The sequence below is a fragment of the Ambystoma mexicanum genome, chromosome 1q, assembly GCF_040938575.1.
Source record: "Ambystoma mexicanum isolate Mex_15411 chromosome 1q, UKY_AmexF1_1, whole genome shotgun sequence".
NCBI lineage: Eukaryota > Metazoa > Chordata > Amphibia > Caudata > Ambystomatidae > Ambystoma > Ambystoma mexicanum.
Genome location: NC_090922.1, coordinates 582,679,438 through 582,697,142, shown reverse-complemented (window position 1 = coordinate 582,697,142; position 17,705 = coordinate 582,679,438). Strand labels below are relative to the sequence as shown.

At 45.8% G+C, this 17,705-nt stretch overlaps 1 protein-coding gene across 3 annotated transcripts in view; it reads right to left on the bottom strand.

Moving 5' to 3' along the window:
* Window positions 1-17,705, bottom strand: part of LOC138532653 (flavin-containing monooxygenase 5-like) — a 723,329-nt gene that overhangs the window by 622,533 nt on the left and 83,091 nt on the right. For all 3 annotated transcript variants that reach the window (XM_069641081.1, XM_069641083.1, XM_069641082.1), the window contains exon 3: window positions 15,664-15,852. In XM_069641081.1, the coding sequence (XP_069497182.1) occupies window positions 15,664-15,852 (189 nt within the window). The remainder of the gene's footprint in view (window positions 1-15,663; window positions 15,853-17,705) is intronic.

Genomic DNA, 17,705 nt, shown 5'->3' with positions numbered 1-17,705 from the left:
AATGTGGCTAGAGACAGCAAAACCAAAGCAAGGCTGAGGTACCGGAGCCCCCAGAAGGGGATGCGAGAAACCACAATGAAAGCAGGGCTAAAGGGGCGCATATCCCACTCCGAGCTGAGAATCAGAAAACCTCAGAAGGGGGTGAGAGACATCACAACCAAAGTAAGAACCAAAGTTGGGCTAAGCAAGCCCATAGCGTACCTGAGGATGGAATTAGAGCCATGCGATCAGTAATAAGAGGAAAACTGTGCTTTGTGAACCTTGAATGATGCAAACCAGAAGAACTTCTCTTTGGAACGTCCCTGAGGAGGGGATACATCAGAAACTGTGCACTATCCGATAGAGACAGTTTTGCTAAAAGGAACGTGAGAAACGTTTTGTTTGAATATTGGAACCATCAGGCATAGACCAGAAAAATACGTTTTGAGAACTCTATGGTGGGGGTTAAAAAAACAGCCACCACCGATTTAAGAAAGGGGGAGCGTAATTCTATTCTAAGTCAGAACTTTCATTGTCTTTCTTTTTGTAGTGGTAGGGCAGATGTTAGGTTAGCACAGGTTTGACAGAGGACCGAGTTTATTTGTTGGACATCCTGACAAGCAACAGTTTGTTTGTTTTTTAGAATAGAGAACTTATTTTAGTGGCTGGGCTTAGAGGAGTTTTTTTTTATTAAAACAGTCTTTGTGTCTGTATCCTATGTTTGACATACCACACAAAATTCATTTTTATTGGCATAAAAGGGTTAAAAGCTAAATGCTGGGACATACATGTTGATTTCTTCACCTCCCCTGTATATCTGCTTATCCCAGATATACGTGCAAATCATTGAGGCAACACTTGCAGCACTTGAAACATACCATTATGTTGTTTGTTCTGACTTTGATGTAGAATGATGTAATGACAGTATATATCTATCTATCATTTTCTTATACTGTGCCACGCGCCCAAAGGCCTCAGGGCGCTCACAAGACAGACAACATTAAAACATGAAGAGGAAAAGCAGAAAAGGGTCAGTCACAGCAAGTGAGAGAGAGAGAGAGACAGAGAGAGAGAGAAAGAGAGAGAGAGGGGGAGAGAGAGAAGGAGAGAGAGAGAGAGAGAGAGAGAGTGGGTCTAGGAGCTCAACCTATCCCCTGTCAAAATGGAGTGTCTTAAGTTGCTTCTTGAACCTAGTTATTGAGTTTCAGTATTAATACGTATACTACATTAATATTAACATCAGTGCCCAGAATTGTCTCTTGGCACCGACGCTAATATGCAAGTCTACGATTATTAACGTGTACACTTTGGAAAAAGGAAGGGCCAGCTGGGAATCAAACTTGTGACCGCAGGTTGAAGACAGATGTTTGGCATGAGGGATTAATTAGTTGAGCTATGTTACAGGTAATGCTATGCAGCGACTGTCCAAATCTTAGAGCCATATCATGTTTCTATAATGGTGTGCTAATACGAGGTAAATTAATATAGTGTATAATGCGACCATTCTTCTGTTTTATATTCATCAATAATACAAACCATTGCTCACAGCCTATGTGGTTGCGGATCTCAGAGCATATCATATTGTCACGGTTGTGGTTTCTTCCACTGGGGGCAAAGTGTCCTATCCTGAAGTATGCCCCTGCCAGACAAGGGCGGGAGCATGCATTGCACTGCCGGAGCGTTGCACTTACCATGCTTGAGCTTATAGCAGGGATTCAACTGCGCTAAATTCCAAGAAGATATGGGGGTTGGAGGGATGAGTTATTTGCACCCTAACCCTTGTTTATTGTTTCCAATCCACCATTAAAGCGTGCAACTTCTTGGGGACAGAAATGCTCCTCTAATGCATAGTAAACACTTCCACAAGGGAGGTCGGCATTCTCACTTTAGTGTGTTTTGCAATAGAACAAGTCATTGCTTGGCCTGTCAGGGAGTTACCCGTTCATTCAAGTGACAGGGCCTCTGCGAAGTAAACAACTGACAACACACAAACAACACTTCCATTGTATACCATTTGGACTTCCAGCCACATTTTAAGAGTTCAGTACATAATTAGAAAGATAGACCAACATGTTTGTATTGCTTTGTGTGATGCCCAGAAAAGTGAAGTGTGTTTTGGATCGAATTTCCCATTCCATACTGAAGGAGTTTTAAAAAAAGAAATAGAATTATATAGGATGAACAAAACTGCTAATTTCATAGTTGACCCCTAAAAAGGCAACAGGGTTTGCAGGAACACTACCCAGAGGTAAAACAGGTCACGGTATTAAATGTTGGGCACAATGGCCAAGCTTCTACTTTATTGTGAAGCATGGTGGCGGGGCATGTCTATGCCATAGTTTTTAGAGGCGATCTTCCAAATAATCTCTGAATTGTTGTAAAAAAATAATACATTGACATAAAGTACAATGAATTCGAAGTATAAACCTGAATAGCATAACAGGCGAGAAGAAGCCAGACTCTGTTTCACTGGGAACTCTTGTGCTGTGGGAGGATCGGTAAAGGAAGGTTGCCTGCAACACGTAAGCAGTCAACTTTTTTGTCTCAAAGTCCAAAGGTATCTTGGGGTCTGCTTGGCCAAGTGAGCCCGCTTGCTGGGGAGGTAATTTGTCCTCAGACTATTGTTTGTTTTAGTGTTTCACATGGTGCCAACGTGCAGTCTCCAGGGGACATGCCAGTTGTTTGAGTGACAGCACCATGTTGAAATGGCTGGAAAAGGCAAAGTTCAGGCAGCCAGAGTAAGCCACTGAACTGCATCAGCGCTAGAAAAGGACTCTGGGGGGGCCTCGACCTCCTGAGATGTCCAGAGTTGCAGGGATGTCATTTGGGGACACCTGGCATCTCCCCTGCGATCACTGGCATCATTTTGCGACCCCCTGAGCTAGCTTCCGCTTTCTTTTTTAAATAGTTTTTGTTGAAAACAATAAACTATTTAAAAGAAAGTATAAAGCAAGCTCTATCAAGTCTGCCTGCGCAGCGGGCTCGCCCCCACTATGTCTGGAGTGTTCTTGAGACTCAAGCTCTTGGTTGCTAGCAGCCATGAGCTCGTCCGACGTCACCTGCTTCCCCTCGCCATCAGGGCAGGCATGCTTTTCTAGCTATAGGAGCCGGTTCACACGTAGGAGCCCCGGCTGTAGCACCAACATCTGTCCTTTGGATACTGCGATACCAGGAGCCGCCCACTGGTGACCTCATCGCCTAAATAGGCTGAGTAGGGTGGGCCCCCAGGCTTCTGATTCCTACCTCCTATCTTGGAATGAATACATACAATTTGTTGTGGACAAAATATTGGCCGTAGGCATTTATTTCTTATGCACAGAATATACACAAATCCAAACTTATAAAAACAGGTGTGTCCAGGGTGGCTGATGCCTTGCTTCGCTGGCAAGTCTCTAGGTCCCTTTGGCATCGGCTCCTGGACACGTGCTGCCTGCTGCCTACGACTTCCTTTACCGGGTACCGAACCTGCTACCCGGCGTTCCTTGGTCTCCTTGCTCCTACCATTTTTCCCAAAAATGGGGGTGGGTTGTGCTGGAAAATGATTTCTCCTGTTCTTCCAGGTCCTGAGAAGCTGTACCTGAGCGGGGCGTGCTTTTTGTTGGGGTGTGCCTCTCCTTTGCCAAGAGGCCATTCTTATACCTCTTTCTCCTTTGTTATTGTAGTGGGGGGCCGGCTCTCCCACGGCCCCCCACCGGTTACCTTTGCACCTTTCCCCATGTTTTGGCCATGTTGCCATGACTACTAAGTGGGGGGGACGCCTCCTGGCTGCCCTCCCACTGTGTGTGACCCTTCCTCTGCCCCCACCCTGTGCCTAACCCCCATGCCCTCCATCGGACCGTACTTTGTACTGGTGGGGTTACTGAAGACCGTCTCCTGGTCTGGAAATGACTGGAGCCCCCTGCCCATTTTTTCCAGTCTTACTGACCCAGACCCTAGGATCGCTTCCCCTCACTGTGTCTATTGCTGGTTGTTGCTGCCCTGGTGCATTTGGCACTGCTGTGTTCCCCGCTACATTTGGCGCACTTGTGGCTAAATTTGCAGTCCTTTCCCAGCTGCATGTGACCCCGCTTTCGAATTTCCAGCACTGAGCCGGGGGGCCCTGGGGTGTCCAGGTATCCCCACTGTAACCACCCTGTGCCGTTGGCAGCATGCTACTCTGGCAGCCTCACTATGTACCAAATTGCCTGCTCCGAAAATGCTGTTCACCTGTTCGCCTATAGTTGTTGTTGTCTCTCCTGTTGTTGTGCCTATAATCGCTTCTATAATTATTCTGCCAGTATGGCTTTCTTTGCTGCCCTCCTGTACTGAGTCCCCACTTCTCTTTTAGCACATTAAATATGTATAAGTTATAATCCTCTTCATCCCATTCTATATCTGGGTAGCAATCCATCTCCTTTCTGAATTCGTGGTCATACTCCCTCCATGCATTGCCCCCAAAAGCTTTGTGCACTTTGAAGACCCTCTGATCGTATGCTACCAGAGACAAACCGTTTTCTGGGTATTTTTGCAATATAATGGTTGACAGTATGTGAAAAGTTGATACCCAGTCCTCAAAGCTCTGTTCCACTGTTGCCCTCCTTAGTATTCCCTTCTCATCCTCTTTCCTGTCCTCCCATGGCACCTTAAGATCCCTCTTTTGGTAATCCAGCAGGGAAGAAATATGTATAAACTACTTTCTCCAAATCTTTTCTTTCACTTTATCATCTATGTTCCATGCCAATGTCTTCCTTGACCTCCCCTGTGCATCTTTACCCATTGTGGGCCTGCCATACTTCGTCATCACTGGCCCTCCCTCTTTGGCTGCTGTGGTTGTGGGTTCCACCCTGGGTGCTTCTTCCCCCCGGGGCGTGATTCCCACTTCCACCTGTCCCTTCGGTGCCCCCACTGGATCCCCTGTTGGTATGGGTAGTGGGCCCGCTGGAGCCCCTTGTTTTGTGGCTACAGGCCCTGCTGGAACACCTTGTGGTGTGGGTACAGGCCCTGCTGGCACCTCTTGTGGTATGGGTACTGGGTCCCCTCGGTGTCCTTGTGGGAAGGGCACTGACCCCTCCACTCCTTTGCCGGCCCCCTCCAGCCCAGAGCCCCTTTCTTTTTCTTTGCTCACCACCCCTTTCCATTTTACCCATGCTTTTAAATGGTCTCTTTCCTCATCCTCGCTGCTCTCTGTAACTGTGGTAGAGTCCTCCCATTCCTCCCTGCGCTTTTTGTACTTCTTACTCCACTCCTTTCCCCCTCTACCCTTGCCGTTGGTTCTGGGCGATTTACCCGCTATGCAGGTGTGTAACATGTTAACAATGCACTTTTCAATGTTGCTTTTATTTTTTACAGTACCTTTATTCTTCTCTTTCCTTTTCTTCTTCCTTGGAACCTCTATTTCCTCCGCTGCTGTCCTTGGCGCTTCTCTCCTCCTCTTCTGTCCTTGCGGAAGCGCCTCTTCACTTGCCATCTTGGATTCACTGCCGCGACATTTCCTTTGCCTGCTGTTCTCTTTGCAGAGTTTCAGCTACCCATTGGGCCCCAAACTCCCTTTCTGCTTTTCTGGCCCATTCACTGAATTATTTTGCTCTTTTTGCTCTTTCATCTGTCATCTTATCTTTCGTGTAACTCGTGCACCAGCCTTCTTAGTTTGCCCTGGCTCTGTCTGGGTGCATGGTCCTAGCTTTGTGTTTCTGTCTCCCCTCGTTGCAAAACAATGGCGCCTGCTTTACAGTAATTTAAACCGGGGTATAAGCTTTACTCTCACTTTTTCCCCAGCACGGCACTTCTTCCAAAACCGCAACCTGACAAGCTTGTTTCATCACTTGCTACATGACTTTCCAATAAAACTTAAGGCAGTGTCCGGCTGGGGCAGGCACCATCCTGGAAGGCTTCAGCCTTTTCTCTGTGCCGCCGCCCCTCCCACGACGTTCTTCGTTAGTTGTGTTTTCGTTTTCTCCGCACTACTCCGGCCGCTACAAAGTTGCAAGGCCTGTGGCTCCCTCGCTGCCGTCTCCAGGCAATGCTCCGTTCTGCACCCCTCCTCCTCACCGTTTGTCTTGCACAGGCTTTTGCTTCTTCAGCCAGCACTCACTGTTGTAACGAACCTCAGTCACAGTCTTCTTCTCTTGTTCCGCGACGCTGCAGCACTTCGCTCCTCTATGCCACATGAACCGCCGGAATCTTCTACCCGAGCTGGGTGAAAGATTTCTTCAAGTCCTCCTCACGTCGCTGCAATCCGTTGCTGGTGATGACGCGGTGCTGCAGACCTCCAGTCCTGTCCTCCCGACCAGAGCCAAACTTCTACCCGAGGTCGGTGAAAGATTTCTCCTGTACCCGAGAAAATGGGGGTGTGCTTCTCATTGGGAATGTGCCTCTCCTTGCCAAGAGGCCATTCTTATACCTCTTTCTCCTTCGTTATTCTAGTGGGGGCCGGCCCTCCTCTGGCCCCCCACCGGTTACCTTTGCACCTTTCCCCATGTTTTGGCCATGGTGCCATGACTACTAAGTAGGGGGGGTGCCTCCTGGCTGCCCTCCCACTATTTGTCACCCTTGCTCTGCCCCCACCCTGCGCCTAACCCCCCATGCCCTCCATCAGGCCGTACTTTGCATGGCCCGGGGCCTTTGGCATTCTAGGGTGACCAGATTTAAAAAGTAAAAAACCGGGACAGGGCAACAAACATAAACGGAGGACTAACTCTTGAAAGGGGCTGTCAAGGCACTACACTTCAGTAGCGTTTGGAGGAGAAGGGGGTTTAAGTGTTACTGTTCAAATAAACACATATTGTAATTTATCACAAACAAACACTATCTGAAGTTGTAAAATGCAGCATTTCTTCTGTGTGAGATTGTGCATTCCTGCCTACCAGCCATGAAGACCTACTACAAAAAAAACAGGACGACTGCAGTTTCCAATGGAAATATAATCTTGAGATAGGGGGACAGAGCAGCAAATTCCAGGACAGTCCCGGCAAAATCAGGATGTATGGTCACCCTACCTACATTCAACAACAAGCTCCTGGCCGACCGCTTCCACAGCAGCAGTGCCAAGCCGCCAAGCCCGTCGCTGAGTACCCCCTTCCACCAATGGACAGCAAAGCAGAGCCACGGCCCCTGCATATCAAGCAGGAGGCCTGCAAGGATTGATCGACCACAGGCTGTGCTCTACCCTGCAACCTTGGTGCACCAGGTCCGCACCTGCAGTACCATGCTGTGCACTGTGCACAAACCACCATGCACTGCTCTGGCCACCCCACACCGGTGCCAACTCCCATACCCAGCCCGCCGCACCACTGTCCTCCTCTGGTGGCAGCACTCCATTGATAGCAACCATAGTGGCAGCTGCTCCAGAATGAGAAGGGAAGCACAGAGTATCGAAAGACGACACAGTCTTGGTACCACTGGCTCACACTCACGTGTGCACAACCTTTGCACCACCATGCGCTGTCTAGAGAAGCATCTATTTCGTTAACAGCTGCCCCCAAAGGCTGCGCAAAACAGGGGCGTGTTTCAACCTGTACAGGACAGAACTTCTACCCAACAGCCTGGCCTATTATACCGCCATCGAATCCTACTCGGCCAGACCTGCTGCCCCAAGAGACTGCCTAATCCATTGGCAATGGAACAACACGTGCTAAGGAGGTAGGCCTGCAGCCAAGGACCCCCAGCAGTTATGCAGGGTGCCATCCAGGAACTGAAACATGACCGCCAAGCCTGTGCATGAGACTGCAACTCTGGGGTAATTTGCAGATGCTCTCCAGGGATGCACTGGCGCCTAATGCTACACCCATATACACTACACCTGAGGGGGGTTATGCACAGTCACGTGCATCACATACATTAATCTCTCAGGGTGCATCCACACACTGAACCAGAAGGGGTTACATATAGGCACACAAAACCACAAATGCTCCCTGGGGTATAATACACCTGCAGTACCACAAATTAGGCAGGGGGCACATATAAACAAGTGCTGAGTGGGAACAAGGCTCTGTTAGCCAATATTGCTATTGACGTTAACTATATGTCAAGGAAGACAGAATGGATTCAGGACCGTGTGATGAGTCCACTCCAGACTGATCTCAACATCTCACCTCTGGTGCTAAGGTGGTAAGAACTGGAGTAAGTGTCTGCTGGGCCAGATCCCCTCAGTGTGACCTATCCCTGCCCACCTGAGGGTGCTACAAAAGCTGTTCTCTGAAACTGATACCATCTGTGCCCCCTGGGGTGGCAGGCACTTCGGAGCTGGGTGCATGCATGATCTTTGCCAGCTCAGAGGTGCCTTTTCAAACTGAGCCTTGTTCTTCACACATGTGCCTCAGAATAGTTCTCCTAGCCTCCCCATTACAGCATCTCTCCTCAGCAACTGCATCTTCACACGGTTTGTCTTCTGCACTTTCTTCTAAAGGATAAGGTCTATTGAACTAAATGTGGATATTTTACTTTAAAATATGCTCACTTACTGGGCATATATTAATGGGTTGCAGCTTTTGATTTTTGCTACAGCGGTAGAGATTCCCACAGTGAGTGACACAAGGGAGCTGTACCCAGCCCCAGGTCGAAAAGTCACATTTTACAGCACACTTTGCAGCAGGAATAGGAAAAAGCATATGATTTAGACGCTCTGAACGATCCAATTGTGACACAATATGCTGTAGAATTAATTGTGCAGTTAAAAAGAAACATTTATGAGGATATCTACCCACTAACCTCATGAGTCCTATTTAAAAAATATATAGCACTACAATGATCAGGTTTACTAGTGCGCCATGACATATCCCTGCTGATTCTAAGCAGTGTAATAATAAGAGTTCTGTTCATAATAAATGTAACCCCCGTAGCCAACACATTACCAAATGCTGTGGTATGGAGATTTAAGGATAAATAGCTCGTTAAATAGCTCAGTGGGTTAAGTGCTCACTGCTGGGGTCTTTGTGTGCCTGCCCATCATAGGTTTTAGTCCTAGCCAGGTCTACTCAACCACATATGCCACTGACCAGATAGCTCAGACATGTATGGTTAATAACATACAAGGTCAGTGGCATACTGAAGTACAATGTGGTGGTGGCAGCCTCTTGGGCTGCCTGATGATGAACCATGTATGTATTTCCTTTCAGTTTGTGTATGAACTTTTGATTTAAAATTCAATTGATTATATTGCCCCTACAAACTTGACATTAAAGGAATAGTTTGGTCAGAAATATTATTGGCCAAAAAGATGGGCAATAATAAAACAAATATCTAAAATATATATATTTTTTAAGTCCCTATGGAATGTTTTGAGCAAATGAAGCTCAAACTTTAAAATTGCAAGCACTAGGGGGCATCAATTTTGTGAAATGGATGCCGCCTGTGCTTGCCTTTGCGGCAATAATGAAGAAAAAGCCAGCCAGCTGTAGTAAACAAAAGCTACCACTGGGTGGCTTTTGCTTCATTGGTGCCGGACTCGGAGGACGGGGACCAGAGACTACAGGCAGGAAAGCTGCAGCTCCATCTCGGTAAGTGCTATTTTTTTTTGGAGGAGGAGGTGCCCAGAAAACGTAGAAATAAAACCGCAGCTTTTAAAACGTTGTGGGCTCCAAGCTGAAGCTACCGCAAACATAAATTCAACATTGTTGTGTTTCAAAAACGCTGCAGTTGTTCTTTCTAAGTTTCTCAGGCTCCTCCAAGTTGGAGGAGCCTGAGAAACTTAGAAAGAAAAACCGCAGAGTTTTTGAAACACAACCGCATTGTGTTTCTGCCTGCCGTGGCTATCACTTTTGGGTCTCTGGTGCTCCCCCAGGAGACCCAAAGTGATAGCCAAGGCAGGCAGAAACACAACGCGGTTGTGTTTCAATGCCGCAGTGTTTCGCCTACAGCAGCTTTCACTTTGGAGCTCTCGGACTCCCGAGAGCCGCAAAGTGAAAGCTGATGTAGGCAGAAACACACCGCGGTTGTGTTTCCATGCCGTAGCAGGCAAGTCAAGGCAAGTGAAAATGCTTACATTCACAGTAATTTGGTAATATGGGCCTATACACACTGATATTAACGCTACATATGGTGATCCATTCTTGTATGAAATGGATTTCATATTACAGTTATATTGTAACCATATTTTTCTTAGTGCACTGAGAACAATGCTATGTGATGGCACTTTCTGTTTTGTCAAGGGGTGGAAGGTTGTGTGCCATCACATCCTGTGATGTCACTTGGGGGTGGGGTCAAGCGACATCAGTTCCTGTGATTTTAGAGGGCAAGGGTTGTGTGATTTCACTTGCACTACCATTTTGGTGAAATGACACCCCTGTATAGTGCTCACCCCCAAACAACAAAGACTTTTATTGTTAGAGACTCTCAAGGGAGAGTGATCGTCAATCTTAAAATTCCCAACTGTGTGCAGTAAAGTATCCTGTATCTGGCCTCCTGACCACTCCCCCATCCTGCCAATTTCCTTTTGCGCCACCAGTGGCATTGTAAAGAGGGGTCCCGCCTGGCCCAAAGCTGGCCGTCGTATACTACTCCAATCCACACCCCCTTCCTGTGCCGCTTTGACCGCCATTGCATTATAAGGAGGTATCAGGAAGAGCCTTGAATCAGAAATGGTGGCCCCATGCTCTGTACACAAAAAGCTGCACGGTTCAGCAGGTGCATCCATGTCCGTTGGGGACACAAGCAGAACTACGGACACACTAGTTCCCAAGTAAATACAAAAACACAATGCGAGTGCACAAGTGTATGCATTTCACTATATCTTGTGTTAAGGCGGTGGGGAGAGCAGTGCTTTCTTTAGTGAACATTTACAGATAGCCCTTTGATCATTACGGCCCTAGAAATGGCCGGTCTGCCATTTACATTTAAATATTTAGGTGTGTTGTAGAGTACACAATATAACGTTGAGTTGAATTTAAAAGGTATCGTAGATCCCTTGTATAGAATAACACACATTTTGCTTTTTGCAGCCTGAGTGGGTAGACCACAGCATTACAAAGGGCCACAGTTAATCACAGACAAACAGGGAAATAAGGGTGTTTTAAAGGGAGCCTTTATGAACGCTTATAAATAAAGACACTGCATACACCTAGCTATCAATAAAATCCCTTGCCATATAACAGTTGTCCTCATGATACGCATTGCCTCGAGTCCCACTGGCAAGATCACAAAATACTTCACAAGGTTAGAGCTACGACGGCACAGGGTTGATGGATGCCCTGACTAAGGCAGAAATGCAATTTACAAATACCAATCAACATAACACAAAATAACATAACAAACTAGTTGTGTCTTAAAATTAGACACTTGTTTAAGTGTTTCTTTAAACACATCATCATTAACATTTTGATGGGGTTCTTTAGTTGGTAAGTGGAACCTATTCACTGTTTATGCACAGAAAACCAACCCAGCATGCGTTCCTCCTATGGTAAAATGGCCATGGCATTGCCCTGATTTTGATGCTTCTTGCTGTTCTCTTGTTTTCAAGCCACCCTACAGTGGCAGTGCTTCCAGTTATTGCAGTAGCAGAGCTGCACCAATCTCAAGCACACTGAAATAGTGTGTGGGAATGACCAGACATGGGCATCCAGCATTGTCACCTTCAAATCATTGTTTTTCATAAAAATTGATAACTAACACTCCCAGGTCAGTATAGGTCCTCAGGTTCATGAATTACAATGAGCCAGCCCAGGATGCAGAGATGTGTGGTGTGAGGGCATCCTCACTTCTTTTCCCCCTGTATCCTTCTCTCGGGTGGCCAGGGAAAGTCCATCGCTTTTGGATCCTGACCCTGGGGGTGGATATGCGAGGGAGGATCACCCGAGTGGAGGAGACTTGTGGAGTGGAGATGAGGCATGTGTGACATGGTATCCCCATTTCCCTTTCATATTAAGTCTTAAGTCCCTCAAGCCTATTTAGCCTTTCCCTGTTTTTTCCCCTAAAACATTCCCCAAGAAACACCAGTTTGGTACTGGGACGATGAGACCAACTAGAGAAACACATCCTCACTTTATTAACACACACACACATACAGACATCAGTGGTGTACTGGGACGAGGAGGAGGCCCGCAAGAGTAATGCAGGACTCCCATTTCAGCAGTGAGCGGGTCATTCCTTTTATGACCAATCATGGGGGCGGGAACTTTAAAAACAGGAAGTACTGTGCAAATGGAGTCATTTTTTCGAATACAAAAATGTCGAAAGTCATTTTTGTGAAAAAATTATATTGAAAAAAAAAGTTGCATTTTTTTTATTACGTTTTTTATTCGAAATGGGGGGTTCCCCCCAACCCCCCTTTTTTAAAAAACGTTTTTGTTTTAACCATTTTTTTTTTTATTCCCGGACCCCAAAATAAATATATAATTTAAAAAAAAAGAATTCAACTTTTTTTTGGTATTATTTTTTCGACATTTTTGTCTTTCGACATTTTTTTTCGAAATTATGACCGACCACCGTTGTTAAATGCACACACGTGCATCAGTTACAGTGTGCATGTTCCCCTTGCTGCTAAATGCTGTGCTGCATGCGTGGATGAGACAGCTGGTCTCAGCAAGCCGCGAACAACAGCACCCATTTGCAAAGCAAATCCTCCCCAATCTCCAACTTTTGTCGATCCTTGCATTGGCTTATGGTGAAGGACTGGATAGATTTCAAAATCCTTTGCCTCAGGTTTTAGTGTGTGAATAACCTGGCCCCCTCATACTTAGCTAAGAAAATTCAGCTCCACCTTCCAACCCGACGGCTGCGCTCTAGCGACAAGCTGTTACTGGAAATTCCTGGGTCAAATTATGTGTTTAGAGACGACCGGAGATTCAGTGTGTATGGCCCCAAACTATGTAACAGTTTATTGATGGTAATTCGGGGCCAGAAAACATTCAATCAGTTGCGAAGGGCACTGAAAACCTACCTATTTACATAGCTGGCCCAAGCAGGCCATACACAATTAAGAAACAAACATTTGATTCAGGTTTTAGTTTTGGTTTTCCTCTGGGTTGCCCACGAGGTAAAGGCGGCCCATTTGTTAGTCCAATCTGTGCCAGATGCGGTTTAGCCCGTCAGGTGCGCGTTATAAGTGTTTCAAAAATCAAAACATCAAAAAGCATTGGAGATTTTTCCAAGTATTGCTTGCCTGTTATAATCAACCGCTTCATCTATTCCATGAATAGTGCTCAAAATTAGCACATTGAAATGCTATCAGGCCGAAATGCGCCATCTTCACTATTATCAAAAATTTAAATGCTGTATTATATGGCGTGTTGCAAAAAATCCACTGCGAAAAGAAAGGCCTTAATACTCTCTATCTAAGCTTCCACAACACACTGGTCCTGAGTACATGATGTTAACAGAAAAAACCAAGCCTTCTTAATATACCCTCTGCTCTCCTACGGGCAGTGTGGCTTGGCCCAAGACTTAAGGAAATACAAAAAGAAACTGCAACGCACTTACGAGATACATACCCTAGCGTCAATTCATGTACCTTGCGAACTGAGAAAGTACCTCATGTCCCACTCCAGAAACAAAGAGCCGCATGGCGCTAGCTAGAGCTTACGCTTAAAAACCAAAAAAGCCACAGATTTTTTTTTTTTAAATGTGTTGGTCGCAGGTGAGACCGTAGGAATTGCACTGTGATCCTCGCGATCCCCAAATGACATCTCTGATGTGACTGCAAGTGGTTGGACCTTGAGCTAGAATTTTATGCACAAGTTGTAACACAAAAAATGCGTTTGGCAAATCATTTACATGCAGCTTCCCAACATAACCCCTTGAAACAGGACCATTGGCCTCATTCCGAGTCCGGCAGCAAACCTGCCGGTACTACCGGCGGGTTGCCATGGGACTCGGAATGATTTACTGGCACCTGACTTCACGGGAAATAGAACTATACGGGACCACTCCAGCCGACCTGAGTTACATGCCAAGTTGTTAAAAGCTTGACTAGAATAAGGAACCCAAGGCCTCTGACACCATTGGAATTAAGGGTCTCCCGTGATGTAATTTTAAAATTAACATCCATATCTAAAGTCACAAGGTTAGAGGTGTTATCCTACCGACAGAGATGTTGTAATTTAGAGAGAGGATAAACAAGTGAATTGGAGAATCCTATTCTGATTAGAAAGGAGAGGAGGAAGAGCAAGAATTCCAATAAGAAATTGGGAATCTGCAGCATGAATCAGTGAAGGTCCAAGAGTTATTACAAGGCAAGAGAAGGTACTCTTCCCCACTAAAGAAGATTTTTAATTTCAGCACAAGACACACTCCCCTGAAGAATGTCCTACATTGTTGTACATAAAGGACAGAAACTTGTACAAGTCGGGTTTTCTGAAACATACCAATAAGAAACAAGCTGAAATTAGTGAGGCATTGGAATCAAAGTGTCATTTGGTTACACATTTTCGATCCTTCAAGAACTACTGTATTGCGACTCACTTATGGTGTTTCTACTTGTGTTGTTTTAGTATATTGTATGTATTTTATGTACTATGATCATTTTTATGACTGTTTTATGAAATATGCTGATTAATGATTAATTAAATTTGTGATAATTATTAAGATGTTCCACTTGATGTGGGAAGAGTAAAAGGTGACACCTAATAGAAAATAGGACTTCTTTTTGTATATAGAAAATATATGTTCACAGAGCAAGAAGTCTGTCTATCCCTACCTGTGCTTCAAAACCGTTTTGAGAATAGACCTGACTTCCCTGTAACACTGGGGGGATTACAACCCCAGCGGTCCGGGAAGTCAGGCGCCGGCAAATTGTAAGTGCTCATTCCCATAGAGTCCTCTCGGACTCTATGGGAATGGGGACCATGGAAGCACTGGCACCGTTGTTAATGGTGCTGGTGATTCCGTGACGGCTTGCCTACCATGGCAGCTGCACCCGGCAGGGTCAGACCTGTCGGGCACAGTGGCTCCAGCAGGCAAACCCGTTGTTTGCCGGTCCAGAAAGAACAGTTGTTTCCGGACCGGCAAACTTATAATGAGGCTTCATGAGTCTAAGCAGAAGTGCTGACATGTTACATTTACATGCAGGGAAAAGGGGTTTCTTTTATAGCAATTTAAAAAGGGCAGTGTGCTTTTCTATTTTTGTTCAAAAACACAGACCGAAAATTGTTTTACTGTTTGAGTTTTAAGGTGAGGATGTACTCAGAGTCTCTTCACCCAGATGTGGATTGAAATGTCCTGCATGAGTAGTGATGCAGAGTAACAGTAATCATAGTATTTGCATAGTAAATTAATTTTCAGATCCCTGGCTTGCGCGTGTGGAGGAGCCCTGCTTCCAGTAAAGACCATATCACCGTCTTATGGGCCTCATTCCGAGTTGGTCAATACACAGCAAAAGTGCCAGTTATAACGTTTACTGGCACTTTCACCAGACTGGCCAACTACAACTTTGCTGGTAGGTGTTAAGGATTTACTTCCAGCTATGAGTTAGAGGTAACTCTGACCCCTCCCGGTAGAAAATGGCCTTTATTACCAGCACGGGCATTCATTGCGGCAAAATGTCGCCATGTAGTCCTATAGAACTCCATGGAATGGGGATTTACTGCATTAACGGCACTTGTTTTATGCCAGTAATTCCAGCAGACCAAGTGCTGGTAACGGCCATTCCGTTTCCAGTAATGCCCTTATGTGACACCCTACCAGTGGTCCTGTCCTGTGGCCATGTGGCTGCAGTTCTTGGCCTGCCCTGGTCTTCCCATTCCCTCCAGTTTATAAGATCACATTCACAGACAGTACCTTGAAGCGGATGTACTTCAGGAGATGGAAGTGCTCCGCGTACATGCGGAAGTAGTCCATGATCTTGGAGTTGTGCATGTAGTTGGGGTAATCCTCAGGGATGGGGTAGTCGCTGAAGCACATCATCTCCTTGGAGGTGTTGATGATCACTGACTCGTAGATGCTGGCCCGGCCCTCCTCGGGAACTTCCTGTGGAAGACATCAATATCATTACTGGTAATAATAGCATAACACAGGCAGGAGCATCAAAAGCAAGGTGGAAACCACACCTCCTCTGCAGTCACCTGCAATGTATTCTGATAATGCTTGGTTAGTCAGAAGGAGAATACCAGAAGGGGGATGCAGGGATGGATGGCTAGATGGATGGGCTGAGTGGTGGGGGCAAAGATGAGCAAATGAGCAGCTGGTCAGAGGGGCATTGGTCAGAGTAGATGGATGACACATAGGTGGGTGGATGACTGACTTTTTGAATGAACAGCTAAACTAATAATTGAGGGCCTAAGAGCTATAAATGCAGTGCTGTGTTTTTCACAACAGACTTCAAACTGTAGACCAGATATCACAATATGAAACATGTGGTGGTTTAAGAACATCAAATAGCATGATCAGGGTGGGGTTAAGAGTATCAAACCAAGGTTCTCCATCTTGAAAGGGGGTGGTAAATGCATGAAAGATCCTTCTGGTAGGAGTGGAGGGGGCAACGTTAGTGACAGAATTAAACAAACATTGGCAAAGCTTAGCTTTTCTAAATTGAACAGTGTTTCAATGTTCACACACATGTGCATACATGATCAGTGGGGAGATAAATAGAACAGAGGGAAGGCAGAGAGGAGAGAGAATGCACGGGGGGAGAGGGACCACAGTACAGCAGCTCAGGATAATCCGAGGAGGCTGATGAAGGAAGAAGATAGGGAAAGGGCTCAACCTAAGGAAACGTGCATTTTTGGACAATACGTTCACAATGTACAGCATTTTCAAAACAGACTGGTACCACTGAAAATCTAAACGAGGCAAATGAGGTGGGCAATATGGTACAAAAAGATGGATTGAAACATCCCGGTGTGCCCGAAAACCTGTAGTAAGGCCCATTTTGGATTCTCAAGCTTGTAGCCTTCCAAAGGCAACCTAATGAATGCCATTGATCTGGATAGTGTTAAGTGGGATATTTGCCAGAATGCAGATACCTATGAACGCCTAGCAATGGTGGGAAAGAGTAAGTCATGAGTCCCTTTTCCATAACTCATCCTGTCATCCTTCTGATGGCAATCACTGAGTTCAGGTAAAAGGTCGACTTTATATCTGGCTGCTACATATAACAGTCTAATACGCATAAGGCAAAGCCAGCTGCATGACAGGCGTAGCTGCCTCACTCGTTCAGCCAGCTCAGGCTATTAAAGTGTAGCCTAGAGGTGGGGAATAAGGTATCGTGATAGGCCAGTACCTCACACAGGCTGCTAGGACTTGGGTAAAGTCAGGCTCGTGGCAGGGGCTCCTAGCTCTTCCTGTCATCTTCTCTGAATGGGGTTTAACGCCTATTATCAATATAGGAAATGCCAAAAATAGGGAGGTTTCAGAATATCTCTGTACCTGCCTGTTACAACTCCTACAGTTTTCCCTCCATGCAACCTAACGGAATACCAGGTGCATTAGAAACTGCATGTTTATGAGTTTAAATGCCCCATGAAAAACCCTCCAAATGTATCTCGCTACCAAAATGGTGGAGGTAGACATTTTGAAACGCAGCCAGCAGCACACATAGTTTTTGTTCTTAATGTTTAAAGTATCCCTTTAAAGAAATTTGATGAGGACGTGCAAAGTGTTTGAAAACGTGCGCACATCAGATACCCATAGCCCACCGTCTCACCGGCTCTGCAGTGCAATGCACAGAGAGGTCAATACTACTCTTCTGTGCATTATTTAACGTGACACAGTCTGCGCTTTGAAACCTCTGGGTATTAAGCGCATTATAAATAACATATCATATCATACGGTGCCCAATCCACTTCCATCCTCGAAAGAGGTATGAAAATAGATTTTACTTT